This window comes from Azolla caroliniana, unplaced genomic scaffold, assembly GCF_043228905.1.
Source record: "Azolla caroliniana isolate FFs.n. ecotype wild unplaced genomic scaffold, voAzoCaro1.0.p SCAF_4, whole genome shotgun sequence".
In the NCBI taxonomy this organism is placed as follows: Eukaryota; Viridiplantae; Streptophyta; class Polypodiopsida; order Salviniales; family Salviniaceae; genus Azolla; species Azolla caroliniana.
Window position 1 is genome coordinate 2,177,899 of NW_028230439.1, and position 22,511 is coordinate 2,200,409.

At 36.9% G+C, this 22,511-nt stretch overlaps 2 protein-coding genes across 3 annotated transcripts; both read right to left on the bottom strand.

The window, feature by feature from the left end:
• Positions 1-2,568: 2,568 nt before the first annotated feature.
• On the bottom strand, positions 2,569-5,701 carry LOC147864746 (PTI1-like tyrosine-protein kinase At3g15890). Of its 2 annotated transcripts, XM_087318897.1 has the most exons (5): positions 5,683-5,701; positions 5,499-5,571; positions 4,483-4,627; positions 3,784-4,046; positions 2,569-3,374 (listed from the first exon to the last, which is right to left on the bottom strand). In XM_087318897.1, the coding sequence occupies exons 2-5, from the start codon at positions 5,534-5,536 to the stop codon at positions 2,825-2,827; spliced, it is 996 nt and encodes a 331-aa protein (XP_087175023.1). In that variant the 5' UTR covers positions 5,537-5,571; positions 5,683-5,701; the 3' UTR covers positions 2,569-2,824. The 2 variants fall into 2 exon arrangements, with proteins under 2 accessions (XP_087175023.1, XP_087175022.1); XM_087318896.1 differs by lacking the exon at positions 5,683-5,701 and having other exon boundaries at positions 5,499-5,620.
• A 14,257-nt stretch (positions 5,702-19,958) lies between these two features.
• LOC147864747 (uncharacterized) lies at positions 19,959-21,662 on the bottom strand. The gene has a single exon (XM_087318564.1). The coding sequence runs from the start codon at positions 21,660-21,662 to the stop codon at positions 20,028-20,030; it is 1,635 nt and encodes a 544-aa protein (XP_087174690.1). The 3' UTR covers positions 19,959-20,027.
• Between the last annotated feature and the right edge of the window lie 849 nt (positions 21,663-22,511).

Sequence of the window (22,511 nt, forward strand, 5' to 3'; positions counted from 1 at the left end):
TTTTAGTGTCTAAGTTGCTTTTCACATGTAACATTACAACATGCTTAATTCTCTTCACAATTTGGAAATTACATACTTTCTATGGACATCTCGTAAACATGTTTTATGATGTGGTGGTTTTGGACACAAATTTTAATGAATGCAAATGTTTGAGGATAATGAGTTTTTGATATTTTCAGTTGTGTGTTCTGTTTCCCTATGAATGTTGCTTTCTACCTTGGATTTGTGTAGTATTTTTGCTCATATAATTATAAAACCGGTACAACATGTTGCAATATTGCACATTATTGTGGACAAACGTGTATTCTTTGATCATTTTTGCTAATTGAGAGCATTTTTCCATTATCAATCTTGTTTTTACATATATCCTCATCCAAACATACTAGATGGATATAAGTTAGTTTACATTATGTTAAGATGGACTCTAATGCTCTAAGTGGCTTACATGGGTTTGGTTGATTACAATTTGGAGAGCCAATGATGGTTATGACAACAATTATACTTCAAGTGAATTGAGATGTTTCTTTGAGCATTTGTTTGAAATTATGTAAATGAGAGAGCGAATCAACCTTATAAGTGTTAAGTAGCTTTACTTTTTGAGCATGAACGACAAAATTTATATTAGAAAATGAATGATACCTATTGGCATCATATTCTCCTTTTGTGTTGGCCTTTTTGTCACATGGTTTCTCAAAGTAGAAGGATCCTGATTGAAATCCCAAGGCTGGCTGGCTGTCTTTGAATTTTATACTTATTTGTTTCTTTTAGTAATCAATATGACATTAAGAAAAAAATTTATTAGGCACTGGAACCTTGATGTTTGTGCTTCTAGTAATGTCGAGGTCCAATTTCTCATATAAGGTGACATTATGAGGTTTTGACTAACTAGATTTTATTTAGAATGATCGTGTTCCTATCTTTTGTATTTCAGCCAATTGCTTTGCGACACTTTTGTCATGAAGCTACACACAAAGTACATGGATGCGTAAACATATTTTGGTAAATTCCACTCATAAGATTTAAACATACATTGGAAATTCACTAAATAATGATGGAAATCCAAAAGTTTTGTTTTCAATTTCAAGGAAATGGCTTTAATGTTATATATGTTGTAAATTGTAATTATAACATTTAGAGATGTAGTCATAATTCGATTTATGTGCATGTATCTATGTATAGAGATCCCAATATATTATTGTTTATAGTTTCATGAGGTACCTTATTAAATTTCGACACATGAACAAAATGGTGTTGACATAAACTTGTGCTTTGCAACTAACCTATGCTTTAAGGGCTAAACACTTGTGATTGTCATAAAAACTCTTCATAATCTTTGTTTATGATCATGCACGCTATATGTTTGTACACCATGGGTAGAAATGGCTTTAAAAAAAACGACATTTACACTAATATTTCTTTTCCATTACAGTAAGGATTGTCTGATAATAGAAGTGTCCTATTCCTTACAAGGATGGAGTTATAAATGGAATCACAACACTCGGAGTGACATTGAGATTACAAGGGGTGTTTGCACTAAAAATATTGACACTTGTCCAACAAATGGAAGGATGATTTGCTCCCAAAAAAGTGGCTTAACATTGATATTGACTATTTTCCACATCACCAGTAAAAATGGCTTTCTAAATTTGACATTGAAAGTTTTTCCATTACACAAGGATGTTTCCTCTAAGTAAGTGTATTTACACAAGAAACTTTGGTTTGGCATGGATTCAACCAAAGGAAGCAACATTGAAATTGACTTTGTTTTTTGTAGCGCAACAAGTAAAATATGATTTAGAACATTGACGTTGACATTTGAGCATACCTATTTACTTAGCTATGAAACAAAAGATTGGAAAGGTAGGCAAATATTGCCCAACTTGGAGATGCATTTGTGGAGTACAATGTTTATTTCATTAGCACAATACCTCATCAACTAACAAAAATTTATACTACAATTAGTCCACTATAGATTAATGTTCTTATAACATGTTTCACTATCTAGAGAAAACATCAATTTTAGTTCTCATATTTCAGCAAATTCCAATGCTAGAACTTCTTTAGCTTCCTTTTTGCTCTACAATTTGTTGAGTATACCACCATTATCTGATTTGGACACTCTAACTGCACAAACTTTTAATTCTAGATATTGAAACAAACACATCAATAGCCTCCATATATAATCAAAACTTCCAACAAAGATGCATTTATGCACATTATCATGCTAAATAAAGGGCAGAAGGAAAGAACTAGACTAATGTGGACGTTTTCGATAAAGAGAAGTTCACAGTTACAGAATTTCATAATTATTTCTATGCCACTGCTTCCTAAACACATTTCCATCTTACGAAAAAATCCATCATGAAACACACCCAACAATCAGAGAAAGAGAAATGATGAAAACTTTGGAGGATGGATCAAGTCTACGCACAGTTTGCATAAACTATGCTAATCTTAACATGAGGTGACAACCTTGGGCCTCAATTTACAAAAATAAATTTGCTGCCATGTTAAAAGTAGGATCTCTTTACGTAGCTTTAACAAGCAAACAATTTTGAGGGGATTGGATACAAAAAAAGAGAATGATTCAAATGAATGGTCATAATAGCACAATGTACAATGAAATCATGCATATCTCGTTGGAACATCCAAGATGTAATAATCATCTGGTTTTGCAGCTATATAGCATATTGTGTTTGAGAAAAACGAGTGTTACATGTGTATGTAGTATTTTTGTACACACATGGGATAGAAAAGCCTTTGCAAATTATGTGTGCTTTTTACCCGCAACAATCTCAATCGGCCATTTGCTTTGCTCAAGAATTCAAACAAACTCACTTATGTTTTGGATACCTTCGTCCGTAATTATGCTATCACCATCTTTGGTTTTTCCTTTCAAAAGGTTAACTACTTCAAGCATTGTCGGTCTATTCTCTGGATCCTTTTGAGCACATACTCTAGCAACCTCAGCTACACGAATTAACTCTTCTTTATCATATCTTCCATTGAGTTTTGGATCCACAAGCTCTTCAACCATTCCATCTTCCACTAATGGTATTGCCCACGCGAGAATGCTGCGTTTCACACCATGACTTAATTTCTCAATGGGTTTCTTCCCACTTATGAGTTCTAATAGTAATATGCCAAAGCTATAAACATCACAACTCTCGGAGGCTTTTCCCCACATTGCATACTCAGGAGCAAGGTAACCAAGAGTTCCTTTTACATTAGTAGTGACATGAGTAGCACCTTCAGGAATAAGCTTGGCGAAACCAAAGTCGGCTACTTGAGCAGTAAAGTCAGAATCAAGCAGGATATTGCTTGCTTTTACATCCCTATGAATAATATGCGGAGTTGCAAAATGATGTAGATATCTGCCAAAAAATGAAACAAAGAGAGAAGAAAGGCATAAGAATGACTTTGCATTAATCCTCATGTGTTCAACAGTGCCACACAATTTCTTTCTGCAGATAGAACACCAAAATACCCCTAAATTGTTGGCTGCGGGATACCCCTAAGTTTTCAACAATTACCAGAATACGCCTGAAATTTATTACTATTGAGGGGTGTTCTGCTAATTTTTGGAAACTTTGTGGTGTTCTGATGGTTTTGATAACTTTCAGTGCATTCCTTTCTTGCTAGTTTTGAAACTTCAGAGATTCTGGTGAATTTTGAAAACTTATGGGCATTCTGGTACATATCTGAAAATGGGGTATTTCGGTGTTTTGCCCTGTTTTGCTAATACCCATATCGAGAAAAAAAAGCTACTTATTTTCTACTCACGCGACACCTTCTGCTGATCCTAACGCAATGTGCATTCTTTTGTTCCAATCAAGAAGACCTTCTGATGAATATTGTCCATGTAGGTGTGAAAGCAAACTCAGATTTGGCATATAATCATATACAATCAAACGTTCCTGACCTTCTGAACAATAACCCCGCAAATTTAAGAGATTTTTATGCCTAACTCGGCCGAGAATCTCAACTTCCACACTAAATTCCTTTTCAGCCTTTGAGCTCCAAACCTTTAGGCGTTTCACTGCAATCTGAAGAAAGAAAAGAATGTATCGAAAACTATTATGAAAAGAGAAAACCTCATAGCTGGATGGAAAATGGTTTCAATTTAAGATAAGTGAGATTTACCAAAATACTCTTTGATCTCCACGAAAATCTGAAAATACCTCTAGTACTTTCAACATCCCGAAACCCCACAATACCCCCGTGTTAGAAATTCCCTCAAAACTCTACAAGATTTCTCTCTCTACAATTCTATCTTTTGAGAGACTACAAAAGTTCTCTCACAAGATGGGGGCTGGGGGGGAGAGAGAATTTGTGCAGAGAGGAGAATTCAGGGAAGCTGGAAAAAAGTGGGCTATTCTGGCAATTTTGTAAAAAATGAGGGATACTTGCATGATATATTTTCCATCATAATTGTTAGGTGTTTCTATTAAAACTTAAAGAAAATAATTCTCTAACTAAAACCTGAGATCCATCCCACAACTGTCCCCAATAGACGCTCCCGAAACCTCCTTCACCAAGTTTGTTGTCATAATTAAAGTTATTTGTGGCAGCTTGGAGCTCTTTCAGCGAAAAAATTCTCCAATGGTTTCCTCCTTTACTTGGAACTCTGAAACAAATGCAAAAATTCTTTGAATCTGGGATCCGATTCTGTGACTAGTACTGATTTCGGTTCCAATTCTCAAAGGGCTTCACAGGCATAAAAAATGAAAAGAATCTCTGGTGTTTTGGATATCTAGCAGAATAACCTCCCAGCTAAGGAAAAAACCAAAAGAACCCCTAAAGTTTATAGTATTTACCAGAATACCACATAAAATTTCCAATACCAAAATATAGGGTTTCTTGATGATACAAATTGTGACTGTTTAATCGTGTTTTGACCTCATCTAGTATGCTATTGAGTTGAATCAGCCAAAAAACCTTCATGAGATCAAATTTTCCTATATAAAATTTCTTAACACAATTCAGGTTTTCTTTTTTGCGCTGCTGGTAAAAAATTCACAAAAAGATTCAGCCGTTGAGTAGGATAAGATTTTTCATATATAAAATTGCTTCATAGTTTTATAATGTTCCAAAACAATGGGTGCATGGCTTTTGAATCTAAGGATTGAACTTCACAGAAATATGCAATTCTTCAAAATTTGTCCATGTTTCTATACCATCACGGCCTGCATGGTTCTTTGAATGAAACCTAAGATGCTCAAATCATCTGAACATATGTGGCATCATGTAATGATGTTATACAAACCATCTAATCATTAGAAATTTATCTCATTACAATCAATAGCTGACGTGTGATACCACAACATGTGTTTTCCAATACACCTCCATTTTTATATATAAATCACCCCACAAGCCATCCCATCATCAGATACCTTATGTAAATCATCCATGCGTGGAAAAAAGGCACAATTTTCAAACAGCGACCACTAATGCCGGATATTACATGTATCTGAGAACACTGAGCTCAGCTTACTAACCTGTTTCCTCTTCTAGGTAGACAACCGAAGCAGGCCATAGCTTAAGCAAGAAGAAGCAACGGACCAAAGTTATCTGAGGGAGAGAGAGAAAGAGAGAAGGAAGGAAAACAGAGAGAAATGTCATGAGAACAACCAGAAAACCTCTGCATAAATGCAAAAAGGGGAGATAGGAGAGGAAATGCACCGATCAGCTACTCCTCCACCGCGTTTTCTGCGTCCTGTGTCTCTGTCCGTGTGAGGGATTGCCGGGGGTTTGTGGGATTGGAAGGAGAACGAGCCCAGATTTGCTCTGTTTTTTCTTGGATAGTGATGGTGACTTACAAAAATCTCAATGTCAAAGCTTTGGAGCATAGTATGCACCATACGTACCATACGTTCATTCACCTCCCGAGAATGTTCCAATCATCCGAGTATGGAAAAACACCCTCAAACGTATGGTATTTACCATACTTTTGTATTCATTATTTATTATAAGACAAAGTTTTTTTTTAAAGGTAAGAAAGCTAAGGTAAATAGTGAAAAAATAAAAACCATACGAATGTTTTTGATAACATACGCATTCGTTTTCAGTCGTATGAAAAAGAATGCTTGCCAATGCATTCGAGTATATTACGTACTATGGAACTTTGGAACTTTAGAGAGAGAGAGAGAGAGAGAGAGAGAAAGATATATTAACGTCTTCTGAGACCAAAATTGGCCCACGAGATCATTCATTTACAACATTAGATAAGAAAAATAGAGAACATACATACATACATGCATGCATGCATGCATTACATACATTACACACACACACACATACATTACATACATGTATAAATATATACATATTGACATTTCGAGGAGATGCTGAAAAAGGATCGGTGAAATCCCCCTAAATTTTAAGGATTTGGGGAAATAGCGTTTCTATTTTTTGGCATTTTAGGCTGTCAAATCATATCCATCCATCAGAAACATTTGTTACCTAGAACAATGAAGCCTTTTTTTAAGCTATTGTGGAGGCAAGGAAGGGGAAAGTAGTATTGTTTAAACTTTAGTAGATATCATTGCATGAAAGAGTGGGGATATAGAGAGAGACATTGATAGCATTGTAGCAATACCTTAAACTTTAGTAGATATCATTGCATGAAAGAGTGGGGATATAGAGAGAGACATTGATAGCATTGTAGCAATACCTTAATCAGTGAAATTCCAAACAATATTATTGCATTCATGCTTGAAATTTCCTCATTTGGAGGGTGTCTTTCGATATTGACCCTAGAAGCAATTTGCATGACATGCATGACTTGCATAAAATTTACAATGTACTAGAAAGTCATTGTACAACACATCACCTACCAACCAGTTCTCTATTATAGCTCTCGATATATTTAGGGGGTCCTTTTTGCCTCTTTTTTTTTAAAGTGTAGATCGAAAAGGGCAATATAGCTAGCGAAAACAAGCCATTTTTTTGTAGTGGTTAGATCACACCCAACTCCTCCATATATCGAAGAGTGACAATTTCCACAGTCGAACAGAACTCGGGTGAAATGTGCTTGGGGGAACATTTATAAAGAGGTAGTTAGTATAACTTCTTTGTTGACCTTTGCTCATAGTACAAGAGCCAAGAAATGGTTGTCATTTCATGTCCTCTATTGTAGAGCACGCAAAAAGTCAATATTAGTTCACTAAAGAACTAATAGCTATAGCATCTTGCTCTTGTTGATGTAAATAGCTCTCTAGGGCTTAAATGCAATTATGCATGTCTTGCATTGTATGGTCTTGACTCTTGACTCTTATTGAACATTGGCAAACATTTCAATGCATGTTGGCATCACCTCACCATCATATACATATAATTAATCTCAATTCATGTCATCATCTAGACATATGTGTATCACCTATGAAATTTGAAGGACCTTTCCCTCTACATTTCTAAATGGAAGAAATGTTAACATGTCATGTAAACATAATTGAAAAGGAAGCAACATATATTAATCATCCAAATTTAAACATTTAATTTGAACATAATCAACATGTCATCCTTTTAATCTTAGATGTTTAATAAGTGTTATTAAGAGGGATTATAAATTGTGCAAATATTCGGAAATATGACAAAATTGTGGATTGGTTCAATAATTGAGAGGGATTAATTGTAAAAATGGATGTCTTAAACATTTTAAAGGAGGGAATAATTGAGAGGGATTATAAGTTATGAATGGATTATGTTTCAAATAAAAGCATAACATGTAGAATATTCCGTTGTATTCTGAACAAAAAACATAGGTTACAAACTCTCTACATCGAGAAAATACACAAAAATAACATCAATTATATAAATCGAATGACCAATATTTCAATAAATGACATAGATAGGAATCAAAGTTTAATATCAAATATTGTAATGAATGAAATAGATAAAACTAAACATTTATAATATATGTTTGATTATATCTCATAAAGGTAGATCCAAGGTCAAAATCAGGATCACTTTTTTTTGGCATAGATGCAAATAATGGTTAGATAATTTGATATGCACACATTAGGTGCTCCATTTTTTCATTGTTCTGGCTCAACAACTTGTAAGCGTAGAAGATCTATGATACATATCTTTACTATGGATTTAGATAAGCAATTGCATGTGCTCACTTGGATTATTAACACGAAATTTCAGTATTCTCATGCCTTCCTATAAATATACTTAATGTATACACACAGATACACACCTTACACGTATGTATTTACAATGTTTTGTATGTTTTTTGAGTTGGGGCTACAAGATATTTGTGTATTTACGAGAAGTAGATTGGATTCAGAATTTCAAAGAAGCCACTTCAAGTGTGCTAGGTCTTGCATCCTAAAAACCCTCTAATTTGAAAGGCAAATGCACCTTTACAGGGGGGGTCTGAAACTTGGGAGGAGAGATTTGTTGGCACTGTCGAAGAAAGTCTACGAAAGCCAAGTGTATTAGTCAACACGTGGTCCTGCTTTTGGTGATCTCTCCTCATCAGTTCATGCAAGTGCACTTGCAAACAAGCTTTCAATATTGTGTGTTTATTTTGTTGTATGTGATGTTTGAAAATATATTAAAGTTCTCATGCGTGCACTTGTCTTCTCTCAGTGGCCTCCAAGCCAGGCTAAAAAAATTGGCCTTACCTGGAGTCGATTGGTGGAAAAAGCAACATTTCTATACCTTGGTTTTCGCATCGGAAGTCTTGTTGGGATCATTGTAAGAATGGATTGATGGACAAGTGCCAATCACTCAGAAACATGTATTCAAATATGGCCTCTCACCAAATAACCAATCAGAATCCCTAGAAGTTCTCAATGGACTAGTGAAAGTGAGTTTTTTGTCGTTTCCACTCGGACGTGTAGCCATTGTGGTCCTTTTGTTTCTTGAAACGAATTGCGCATAGGTTTTACAATTCTTCCCAAAACAAGTAAACTCTAGAGAAAGAGAGTTCAAATTAAATCTTTGTAAGCAATTATAAACCCCTTAGTTTCCCAGTATATCCTCGAGCAGAGTATACATGGGGAGCGGTATTATGGGCGGTGGTACAAGATAAACCTATGGTATATGAACCAAAGGAGGTTGCATATGCTATTGTGATGGGAAATGGTTTGATCGAAAAAAATTTGTCATCTGTGAATCCACAAATAGAGATTGATAAACCTCAAATATGGCAATTGGTAAGTAGTATTACAATTTGGTATATTTGGAAGGCTCGATGCTTGATGGTATTTCAAAATGTGGCTAAAAGACCAACCCAAATCATTTCTTGGATTTGGACAGAGATTGTGCATAATCTTAGAGGTTTGTTGGATAGTATAAAAGGTAATACGCAACAAGTGGAGCTTAAGCAATTGGAGTTTCATGCCATTTGGGACATATGCATATTTTATAGACGGTTTTCTCATAAGGTGGAGTGGTTTTACTTTGCACCAAAGTATTTATTTACGTGTGAGGGGAGAGAGGGAGAGAGAGAGAGACATACACACATAGAACGAGAGGGAAAATGAAAATGAGAGGGAGACACAAATTGAGGGGTAACTGACTATTCTTCTTGTTTCATTTCATGCTCATGGGGTTTATATAGTACAAAAATAGGACCGTTACATAATATGACTTGCAAAAAAGACCATTACATATTTGTACACTTGCACACAAATGTGTATGTGTACATACACACTCATCCTTACACTCACACATTACACACCTTATACATTACACCCTTAACCCTCCTGTACACCTATAAGGGTAACAACAAAATGTAGGTTGACTTATGATATTTATGACATTCCCATTTGAGCATGCACTGTCCTCGTCTAGCTAGCATGAGTTTTTTGGTTTCAACAAAATGTATGTCACCTTATCACACACTTCTTTATCTTCATTATAATTGTAGCTCACCTTTCACCGCCATTGCCTTTAATGGTTATTAAACCCTTGATCTTGTTGTTTTCATGGTTAACTCAGAACTCTTACAATTTGAGCTATGGTTTTTTTTTTCCAAAAAAAGAATATACTCCTTTAGTTAAATATACACAAACTCAATCCCTTTCTCAGGAAGGCCGAGCCAAGTCTATCTTATCCTACACAAGAGATCTTGCTTCTTTATCTTACACTTTCACATATGGCTCTAGCCATCCTTTCATGCACATAACCTACATTCACTATCCCACATGCCATGTCTTTCACGCCCCTCGCTCATCTAATGGGAGGGGGGAACAACCATTTGGGTACTTCATACTTCCACAGTATATCCATTCCATTTGCCACGGCCATCGGTGTAGTACACCATCGCTTTCGAAAATTCAGCCTCATTAGTTCTGCAACATCATTAGTACCATCAATCCGCTCATATTGAGCTCTTAGTGTAGTTATTAATGTGTGCTAGATTAGCTTAATCGATTCAGTTGGGGGGCGTTTGTGTGCTAAAAATACCCTGGTACACCTTGCTGTCCATATATACCATATAGTAATGGGGGCAAACAACATCCAAAAATCTCCAAGTTTTTGATTCTGTGCACAAGTTGTAGGTTATACACCCTATTGTCAATGATCAGCCGCACAATGCCATTCTCCCCTCTATACTTAGCATCGCATGTGCTATCGGATTTCGCCACATCATCCTCAAGACAAATCCAACAAGCATGTCCCCAATTGAGGGTGAACGAACTAGAGGCATGTCAAAGCAAACGTAGTGCCCTTCCCCATACAACCACCGCCTCGCGACATTCCCATAGACAATGGGAAATGCTTTCTATTTGTCCACAGGCAATACATCTAGGGTCTACATTGGGGCCTTTACCCCACGTCCCTACCAGCAAGGCTTTGTGTGCAATAAGCCATAAACACATCATTATCTTGTGGTCATATCTGTCATGCCATATCATTTTCCAGAATTGATCTAGTCTCATTTCACTAATGCCCTCATGTATCCAAAATTTCCTTGCTACAATCTTGTCGTGTTCTTGTTCTAGAATAATTTGCCTCCCAATCTTCGTGTTATACCTGAAAAATTGAACCAACTTTTCCCTGTCAGTTCGTCCTTGAGTTCTCCAACAATACATCGTTGGGTCCCATGATAACTGATCCAAATGCCCTTGTACAAGCCAACACTCTGACGCCGGTGTGATCTCCGTTGGTTTAGGGTCAATAATCATATTCTTGCCATTTTTTGCGATTAGCCTAATCAGCCTTTCTCTTTGCAAGGCTGGTTGCTCAACTCTTACCATTCCGTGCTCTAGTTTGTAGTAGAATACCTCATTTGATTCTACTTTCATTCCCTTAATGCCAATTAAACAGTTCTCAACATCTATAAGTTCTGTCCACACAATTTCAGAGGTTGTTACTTCTTCCTCTTCCACAATATTCCTGTAACATGCAATGGCATCCGTAATTCTCTTGAGCATGCCTTTACCCCTACTTCTCCATATTCTAGCCTTTTGAGTGCCCACCTCATTGGACAAAAACCTCTCCCACTCCACTAACGCATTCCCTTGGGCATTGATTAACTTAGCCCATTTGAAACCTGCTTTTTGGCCTATCATTAGCCCATCCATATCTCTAATCAATGGGTTCCATACAATTGGCATGTACATCCACTTTGTTGTTGTCGTGATCTTTTTCTTCTAGTGATAATCTCAATCTATTGTAAAATTAAACTTTTCTACACATTTTTGCCTTTGCATGTGTCACATCATAAAACATATAATTATTGAGACCTTGGCAATAAATGTTTTTAACCATGAAATAAAGGTAAATAAAAAGAAATCATAAGAATAATTATCGATTGAACTTGAAATGGCCAAATTTGTGACTTATCCTGAACTCTACAACAATCCAATCTAAAAGATTCCCATTCATCACATCAATATCCATCAGATAACCAAGATGACAACAAAATCATACATCTAACAACAATCACAGTTGACCATCCAATAACCTCTAAGTTCTTCATTGTACATCAAATGAGAACAAATTTCCTATATTTATTTTTAACCATAAAGAAATAGCAAACAAATGCGACACTTATGTAGCTTTCCCAACATTATTTGAATTTACCCCTAAAAACATAATGTGATCATTTGCTAATGTGCGAACAACATAATGATTTCTTAATGGTAAATCAAGTCTTAATACTCCTTCCAATAGAAAGTAATGAAAATATATTAAAAGAGGGTGTGCAACAAAAGCACATTTGTGATAATTAAATTTTTGCATAAAAGAACAAAATTAAAATATTACATTGCCAACATTGATCCTGAATGTTGGGTTCTATGTAAGGCAAGAAGGCCTATTGATCATATTTAACCTTACCTCATTAACATGAGTATAACTCTCGTAGAGCCCTAACACTGTATCAAACTTGATCACACAACCTAGGTATTGAAGTTGCATTATGGAATCAAAATCAGCCAAGTATAAATACATGTAAGATATGCAAGGACGGGCTCGTAGAGGATGAATATCACTTGCTTTTTAGATGCTCTACATATAGTGCAATTCATGAATTCATGAAAGCTATGATGATATATTAAGAGGGGGTGATGACTTGGGTATCACAATAAAGAGAAAACCTAGAATGTTGAGCTCATATGTGTACGCCTTATTCACACATTGAGACTTGGTGCTTCAAAGTATGAATATCCCTGCTTAGGAAGGAGACACACATCAACATAACATTTGCACTTACGTCCTATGTGTCAATATTGGCCTCTCTATGGATGCTAAATCTCTCTCTCTCTCTCTCTCTCTCTCTCTCTCTCTCTCTCTACTTGGTCATTTGAAGAAAATGTAGTAGAACATTGTCTATTGCATGACTCAGAGGATTGTGTCATGTCAGATTGTGGAAAACTTTTGATACATATGTTAAATTGCACAAACTTGATCTTCCTAAATGGTATAAAAGCATTCCCATTGACAAATGTGCTCACATGCTTACCATCCTCGAGTGGAGGAAGTGTGGTTGATTACGCATTAATGTTGGCATGTGATCTATCATTGGTGAATGTGTTTAAAGTTGGTTCTCTATCTCCGGACTCAGACTACAGTGGCGTTCCACATTTCACCAATAGATGTCATGGAGTGAAAGATGAAAAGAGAGGTATCATCTGACCTTGCTACGAAAAAGCTAAGATGTATGCAAATGAAGTGGAGAACCATTTGTTAAATTTTTCTCTAAGCAACGATGTTAATGAAAATTGGCAACATTTGAAGGATATCATCTGTAAGGTTGGGTATCAATACTTTAAGCGGCATGTGGGTAAGCATATGATGTGTAGTTTTCCATGTAATTCTTGGTTCAACGATGAATGTAAGATGTATCTCAAATGGTTTAAGTCCATAGATGGGGAATATGAAAAGGTTGTTGCATGGCACATATATAAGAAAGTAGTGAGGAGAAAGAAAAGAAGATATTTCCAAATGCAAGAGATGAAAAACAAAAACTTGTTTAAGCTCAAACCAAAATTAGCATGGGGACAACTCAAGGGTAAGAAAGAAGATGTGAAAGGCCACTTTACAAATGAAGAGATGTTAGACTATGTACACAGGCTATATATGCATGGTGGTGTAGCTCCTATGGTTGAGAAAATTGAAACACCATGCACTACATGTATCAATATTGATGATGTCAATAAGGGAATCAAGAAGATGGTGAGTGGGAAAGCAACTGATGCAACCTACGTCTCAAGTGAGCTTTTAAAATGGACAATGCCGGATACTCGTCATTGGATAATGACAAGTATAGAGCAAGCTATAAAACAAGGATTTCCAAATGATTGGCTTATGAATTGGATTAAACCAATATTTAAAGCCGGAGATAACCAATATTTAAAGCCAGAGATTGTACAATCATGGTGAGCTGAACTATTGCTAAATTATATAGCACTGTTATAGAGCAAAAGATAAGCACATGGGCTGAAAGTACAAGCAAAAGAGCACTTGGGCAAGTAGGAGTTATACCAAAACACTCCACCGTGGATCATTTGGTCACATTGAGAGTAATCATGAAAGATAGTCGACTACAAGGAAAAACACTTTATTGTTGTTTTGTTGATTTTAAGAAAGCTTTTGATACCGTACCATGAAGTGAGCTTTGGAATAGAATGACAGAGATTGACATGCCATTAGAGTACCGAGTTGTTGTTGCACGCCTATATGAACAAGTTAAATGCCAACTAAAAATGGATAGTGGATTCTCAAAGCACTTTTTTAAGTAACATGGGGTGGTTAAGCAAGGATGTCCACTATCACTCACACTCTTTGGCGTATGTACATACTGATAAATTAGAAGAAGTGGTGAATAAGGTTGCAAGAGAAGAAGGATTGAATGCCCCCAAATTGATGCAACATGTTATCTTATTGCTTCTATATGCAGATGATGTGGTACTCTTCTCATATGATGTTGATAGTATGCAAAATTTACTTGGGGTATTAGAAGAATTTTGCCATAGTAGTGGACTAGTAGTGAATGTGGAGAAAACAAAAATGATGGTAGTGCAAACCATCCAACCTCATCATTACCCTATGCTCACATAAAGAGGTGAACATATACAATTTGTTCGAAGCTTTAAATATCTTGGTATTGATGTACCCGCTACAAATAAATGGAGTGCATGCTTTGATTCTAGGCTCCACGCCGGTTGGAAATCGTATTACCTTTTGGAGAACCAATGCAACCAAAGTGATACTTGTGGATGGGAAGTAAAACTAATGTTGTTCAATGCCATGGTAACTCAAGTATTGCTTTATGGAGTAGAAGTATGGGGTGACACCATCTCTCTTAATGCATGAAATGAGATTGAGAAAATTCAAAAGATGTTTTTAAGGAGGCAATTAGGAGTTAAATGCACTACCTTTTACCAAGTTATGCTCTTGGAAACAGGTGTTCGACCCATAGAACTATTGGCACTCCAAAGAGTATATAAAAATACATTACAAAAATCAAGAATATGCTGAATCATTGATTACCACATCGTGCTTGGAATGTTGGATGTAAGCTACAAAAGAATCATAAAAGTAAGATTCTCTCATCCGGTTAGGTTGTTGACATAAGGAAATGGTTTAGAGATAGGATTTGGATGATCTTTTAGAGCTTTCGGGCAAGGCTATTTAGTATGTAATGATTGAGGAAAGGTTGGTGGAATCATTATGGATGAAGTGGGAAGATGCTAAGAGGACAAAGCTAGAATACTACATTGCAAATGTCAAAAACCCTGAATGTTGGTCTCAATATAAAGCAAGAATGCTTATTGATCGTATCCAACCTTATCTCATTACCAATATGAGTAGTAATGCTCGTAGAGCCCTTACACTACTTCACACTCGATCTCACAAGTTAAGTATTGAAGTTGCATCATGTTATCAAAATGTAAACAATTTGAAGACATGCAAAGATGCAATGAAGGTATGGTAGAGGATGAATGTCACTTGCTCTTCGCATGCTCAACATATAGTGCAATTCGTTCAATATATGCTGACATACTAAGTGGGAGTGATAACTTAAGTGTCATACTTAAGACACCACCGAGAAGGTTGAGCTCATATGTGTATGCTTTATTCACACATGGAAACTTTGTGCTTTAATGTATGAATACCCCTTCTTAGGAAGGAGACACATAAAAATTCTAATTCTAATTTTCTCTCTCTCTCTCTCTCTCTATGTGTGTGTGTGTGTGTAGAGAGAGAGAGAGAGAGAGAGAGAGAGAGAGTAGATCCTCCATCATATTGAAATTTGTTGTTGTAGATGATGAACTTGAAGTGTCCAATTGCTTGTATACTCATATACCAACATCATTTCATTGTTCTCTTAACAATCCCCTATCAAAGAGGTAAGGTGTTTGAGGCCAAAGCTTGAAAAGTATGTCGATCTCCATGTGGAACTTGGATGATACCCTATTGTGATGACCAACTTCTTCCTCTCCTATGTCAACCATCCTAGTGCTACTATCTACATCTATAAGGTCATCAAGACACAATTTCTAGAAGCCACCCACCTTGAGAATGCATCATTTGTCAAAATTGATTTCATGTACATTAATATCATTTGATGTAACTTTGTGGTATATATTGACATCTAGATGTGACAACCTCTTTGAAGCTCATGTTTTAGCTTAAATTAAAATATTCGCAACATATAATCTTATAATGAAATAAACCTACAAGAATGAAACTTTGAAACCATAAAAATATCTAATTGTCGTGGAACATCTCTCAAAGTTTCAAGGATGGGATAAACCAACATTGAGCATCAAAGCTACGATTAGTTGTTGATGGTTGCCCATTTTCCCTCATATTATTATCCATGATCTTGGTGGAACTATGATTAATTATAGTGGGAAAGAATCTATGACATGTAGCGGGGAGGCTAGTGGATGTTTATAACATATCACACGTTAATTATTTTGAGGGAAAAAATGAAGTATGGGATTATTCTTTGGTCAAGGTAATTTAATTATTGGAGTTATATTACGTTGGCATGATTTTCACATGTCATTGGATATCCAACTACTCTTGGCACGTTATCTTGTCTAAGCATGATGCTTTATATGAGAGAGAGAGAGAGAGAGAGATTTTATTACCATATTTGGAGGTCAAATATGACATATGGTACCAAAATATATTGTTTCCACATAATACACATGAAAATGAGCAACAACTCTCAATGTTCAAGAGATTTACAAATGAATCTCACAATTCAGAGTGCACATTGTGAATATGAGAGATGTGTAGAAAGCATAGTCAAATGTGATCAAAGCCACATTGTGGATATGAGAGATGTGTAGAAAGCATGGTCAAATGTGATCAAAGGCGGAGCCTTGTACCATAGGTGATGCTTAGACTCATGAATTTCTTAAGGGAAAAATGTGCATAGTCAACCAGTCTCGTCACTTGTGCCCCAATTCCTTGCCTCACATTGAAGTGGGTATGAACTAATTTGTATGGAAGAAATGGTTTTCATCATAGTATGAACCATACGTACTATACGTGCATTCGCATTCGCTAATGATTGAATCATTCTAGAAAGAAAAACACCCTCCAAGAATGATAAATACCATACTTTTGGATTAACTATTTATTATGAGGTAGATAAGCCTAAAAATGAAAAAAAAAACATTAAAAAAACATTAAAAAAATGGGAAAAAAACAAGAAAAAACACAAGAATGTTTGGATAACATTCGCATTTGTTTTCCAATGTAGGAAAACAAATGTTATACTAGACGAACACGAATTTTACGTACTATGGAACTTTTGATGGTTGTGATATAACATGTATTGATATCCACATTCAATAAAGAATATGGTTTTGTAGTTGGGCACAAAATGTGTTGTATAAAGTGGGCCTCCATATTTTACCAAATCATGATACATTGGAATAAAAAATAATAGCCATTGTTCATAGTGGAATCTATTGATTTACCATGAAGCAAATGGGTTGCATCCCATCTTCAAATCCATTTTTTCATACTTTGTATCCAACTGAAACACAAAATTTCATTTTAATTTGTCTTTCGGATCTTTTACTTGTTTCCATGTAATTCTACAAAATTGATGTGAGGGAGGGACATTTTTTAACTTTAAACATGTACTTAATAACCCTTTCCATGATCATGATCTCAATGGGAAATGATCGTGTCTTAAGTAGGAGGTGTGAGACATTTGTTTCAGGACTTGGAGAAACTATGTAAGAAAACGCGTTTGACATTTTCAAACTCTTTCCAAGAGAGCTTAGGAATGCGAAGGCCCCTTAGTTCCACTCCATAAAGAAACATGAGAGCCACCAAAGAGTGAAATAGGTATTTTTTGAGGATCCAACATTTACTTTCTCCACCGTAACATATGTTCTTAAATGCACGATATGCTCACTTTCTTGCGTCTCAGTGATGAGTAGCACAATCATTCCATCTATGATTTAAGGGAATTTCAAGGATAGGTATTTAAAGTTTTCCATGGTTTGAAGTGGCTTATTATCTTAGTGCATGGTTTATCCTTATTTTATCTTGGGAAAAGTACCAGGATAGCCCTGGAAGTTCTTTATTTACCAAAATGCCCCTGAAAGTTCCAAATTTACCAAACTACCCCTATGTCCAAAAAATTACACTTTATAAAGTAATTATACACTAAAATCTACAAACCCTATTAACCGAAGATGGAAGAAATGGACCCGAACTAGCCCTATTTACCAAAGATTTGAGTGTATAATTACTTTATAAAGTGTAATTTTTTGGACATAGGGGTAGTTTGGTAAATTTGGAACTTCCAGGGGCATTCTGGTAAATAGACGAACTTCCAAGGGTATCCTGGTACTTTTCCCTTTTATCTTTCACATGCGTAATCTTGGCTTTAGAACTATTCACAATCAACTTAGTATGGATACGAAATTCTTTGGCTAATATTCTTATAATAAGCCTTTTGTGCATCATTTTTAGCATTTGCCAATGCACCACATGATGACTATGTTCTCATTGACAACTTCTTCAATGCATTATTCCTTTACAAACTAAGTCATGAATACATAAACCAAATAGAGTTGGTGAGAGTGTACATCTTTGCTTAACGCCAATAGTGCTATTGAAGAAATCTTAAATTTCGCCACCCATAAGCACACAAAAAATTCTTTCTCAAAGATTTGAAAATTCACAAACACACACATATGTGTATGTGTGTAAAATGTATATGTATATGTATGTATATGTATATATATATATATATTCACTTGCTAGTCTCACTTCTTCGATGCACCTCCAAAAATACTAACAAGATATCACACCAAAAGTTTTTTTGAAGTTGATGAAATAGTAATATAAACCCCCCCTTTCATTTTAGCCCATGCACTTACATTTGACTCTTATACAACCAAATAGTTTTTACATAAGTTAGTTGACCATGACCGTCTTCTAATTGGTTATATTATTTACATTTCCACCTTTAAACAAAGGTTTGATTTAATTTGTACTCATACTGTACATCATACCATGTTCCAATGCATGATTAAACTATGTCACTTATCCAGGCATGTGCTTCCTTTCTATCCATTTGAGCATTTCAACCTTTATAGCTTGAAGATCTCCTAACTTTTGAGAGTCCAATTTCTTACGCCCTATTTAAACATCCTCAATTGTAATTAAATAAGAGAACCATAACATATAATCTTTCTCACATTGCTCATATAAGTTTTTCTAATGCATAAACAAGTCCATAAGAGTTAAGTCATCATAAAATTAAATTAAAGAGGATAGAGAACAATGATTTTGAAGGGGGAAGTAACCCTCTTGATGTGATCTAAAACGTTCACACTACAAATGCATACCATTATTTTCCTCCAAGAATTTGTTTCATTAGCTTGTAAATGAGAGTTCCATTTATAGTTATTGTTGTATTAAATCTATGTCTAAACATGTAGATAATTTAATTTGCTTCTGTTTTCTATAAAGATAACACATGACAATTAATATTTTATGGTTTCTGAAATTCATGTACTGTAAAAAATTTGATCCTTTTCAAAACCCATTCGCTTTTTTAGGGGTTAATTTCGGAGCATCGCTTTATTCTAAGAAATTGGAACAAAAGTAGATGGTATCTTTAACAAGGAATATGTGGCATTACCAGGTCATAATGTACCCATGTTTCAAGCAGTAATTTTATTATAATGGTAATGATGCCATTGTCTTTTACAATAGCATGTTTGAACAATCCATATTGTTGTGTGATCATTATCAATGACAGCATCTAAGGTCACTTGCAAGTTATACACTTCACAAATGATGGTGAAGGAGAACATTCCCATCAACCTGGCCAATAGATGTGCACTGAAACATTCTTGCACAAATAATGTGAAAAGTTAAATCCACACTGCGTCCATCGTATGACCAGCATAAATAAATTTGGGTGTATGAAAGTTTAAAACACAATAACAAAGTTATGAGGATGGTTATCTATATGCAATTGGAAAAAGGGTATTTTTTTGGGGGGGGTCAAGAATTTGTTTTCATACACAATAAGAATGAAGTCTAATGAATCACAAGACATGGTGACACAATCATTACATCGTGACGTAATCAGTCTCTCTCAATCGCCGTCGACAACATCGAATGCAGCAACACAGGAAGACAATGGCGACGAGGAAGAAGACAATGACCACAACAGCTACGATCACTCTCGACACACCGCTAAGTGTACCTTTGCTCGATAATTGTGATGGTGGGGATGGCAGGCTTAGTGGACTCGGCACTGGCGCATAAAGGAAATTGTTGTCATTGTCCGAACAACGTTGTATTCCGGCGAGAAGCTTCAAATGTTGTTTGACAAGTGTGTGATTGTAACACAAACCCGGATTTTGACCCAAATTCAGTGTTTCCAACTGGGCGAGAAACGTGTCGTTGAACGGGATCTCGCCCGTCAATGCATTAGAGCTCAGGTCGAGTGACGTCAAATTGGCCAAGGATGTGAGGTTGACCGGGATTGAACCGTTGAGCTTATTGTTGCTGAGATTGATAGTGGAGATGTTATGTAGTCCCGAGAATGATTCCGGGATACGTCCTGAAAGCTTGTTTCCGGCGAGGTTGAGGAAACTCAAGTGGGCAAGGCCGGAGAGAGAATCTGGGATGGTGCCCGAGAAGTTGTTGTTGGAAAGGTCGAGGTGACGGAGTTCCAAGAGCCCCCCAATCTCCGGTGGAATGCTGCCTCTAATTCTTCCACTTCCTGAGATATCTAGATACTGAAGACCCGAGAGGAGCTGTATGTCAGAATGTAGGGTCCCATTGAGCTCGTTCCCGTGCGCATCGAAATGCCGGAGCGAAGTATACCTGTAGAGCTCGGGCGGGATCGGGCCCTTGATCCTGTTTAGGGATACATCGATGTAGTCGATGCTTTGTGGCCATGTCCTTTTGGGCAATGGCCCGCCGATGTTAGTGGATGTGATGATGAGGGTGAGGACATTGGGCAACTTTTGCGTGATCGGGAAGAGCCCGGCGCCGTCGCTATCGTCGAGCTCGACATCCGAAATAGAGACTGTGGTGAGCTCGGTGAAATTACCGACCCAATCGGCCGGTACCTTCTTGGCATTCAGGCGTTGGCTCGTGCGGCCCAGGCTCGCCGATATGACAAGCATTGCGACATGTTGGGTGAACTGCAATGGGGCGAAGTCGGGGAGCATGGGGCAATTCTGGAAGGAAAGAGAGTCCAGGATCGTGAAGTTGAGGAGGGCGGCACCGGAGAGGAGCACATTGGGGGGGCAATCCTCGAGGCTGAGGGCCACGATGCGGTGCGGGGGGCTGCCTCCGCCATCGCACACGATGGTCCCGCCGGGAGTGGCACATGGGTTGGATCGGGTGAAGTTGACTTGGAGTGTTACGAGGGCCGCTTCCTCGCTAGGGTCGAGAATTGGGATTGGGTTGGTGTGTGTTGAAGGGGGTGGGGCTGCTGGCAAGAGAGCGGGGGGAGGTGCTAATAGAGAAGGTGGGGTTAAAGGAGGGGCGGCTGGCGAGAGAGTGGGGGGAGGCACCAATAGAGAAGGCGGGTTTAAAGGAGGGGTCGCTGGCGAGAGACGGGGCGGAGGCACCAATAGAGAAGGCGGGGTTAAAGGAGGGGCGGCGAGAGGTGCCCGAGCCGGTGATATCGCCACCACCACCACAATATTCATCATGAGTACCAATGCTAAGGCAAACACTTCATGCATAGTTCTATTGTTTGGCCACCTAGGGTTATGATCCATGGGAGGCTTTTGGGGGTTACTTCCTTTTCCTTCTTAAGGGTGCACTAAAATCTCTTTATCCTTCAACCCCAAATGCTTGTTTTGGAGCTTAAATTCATTAGTGTTTTTCAACGTGTTTATGAATTTCCATTGTATATAATATTTGTTTTAGAGCCTGAATTCATTTGTATTTTTTCAACATGTTTATGAATTTCCATTGTATAATGTGTGTGTGTGCGCGCGTGTGGGTGGAGAGAGAGAGATGCTTACAAGCATATCCTACCATTCAAAGTCTAATGTTTTTGTTCCCTTCACTTTCTCCCCACTAAGAGTAGTGATCTCCCAACTTCACTTAATTGATGATATATTAATATGCCATGAGTTGGTTGTCATCACATTAATGAACTGGCCATCACAACTCATCTCTGTTGTTCTTGCATGTCACTCTGCCCCGCACGACTTTGTAGAAGAGTACATGACATGAACCATCACCCGATATCGTTACACATGATCGACAATATTCCTTCATCAAGTTCTTATTTACATAGACCCTTGCTTACCCTATGGCATTCCGCATTGCACAATTGGCAAATATTTCTCTGAAGTATAATGTAATTTGAATATTTTGGTTCCTAGGACATCAATTTCATTCAAGACACTAAGCTAGCACACTTCATCTTCGACTAGTTTATGCATTTCATTTGTATATACTACCCACATTGTGTTTATATCATTTGAAGAGAGAAAACTACCACCATTGCCACTATTATCATTGTCTCCATATGTTACTTTTGGTCTACATTTATCTCCAAGAATTTTTTTATATTGCCTAGA

Excerpts from the sequence above, each read along its gene's own strand:
- LOC147864746 (XM_087318897.1), bottom strand. The coding sequence starts at position 5,536 with ATGGCCTGCTTCGGTTGTCTACCTAGAAGAGGAAACAG. Across the intron at positions 4,047-4,482 it reads AGTTGTGGGATGGATCTCAG|ATTGCAGTGAAACGCCTAAA; the intron begins GTTTTAGTTAGA and ends TTCTTTCTTCAG. Across the intron at positions 3,375-3,783 it reads GGATCAGCAGAAGGTGTCGC|ATATCTACATCATTTTGCAA; the intron begins GTGAGTAGAAAA and ends ATTTTTTGGCAG.
- LOC147864747 (XM_087318564.1), bottom strand. The coding sequence starts at position 21,662 with ATGCATGAAGTGTTTGCCTTAGCATTGGTACTCATGATGAATATTGTG.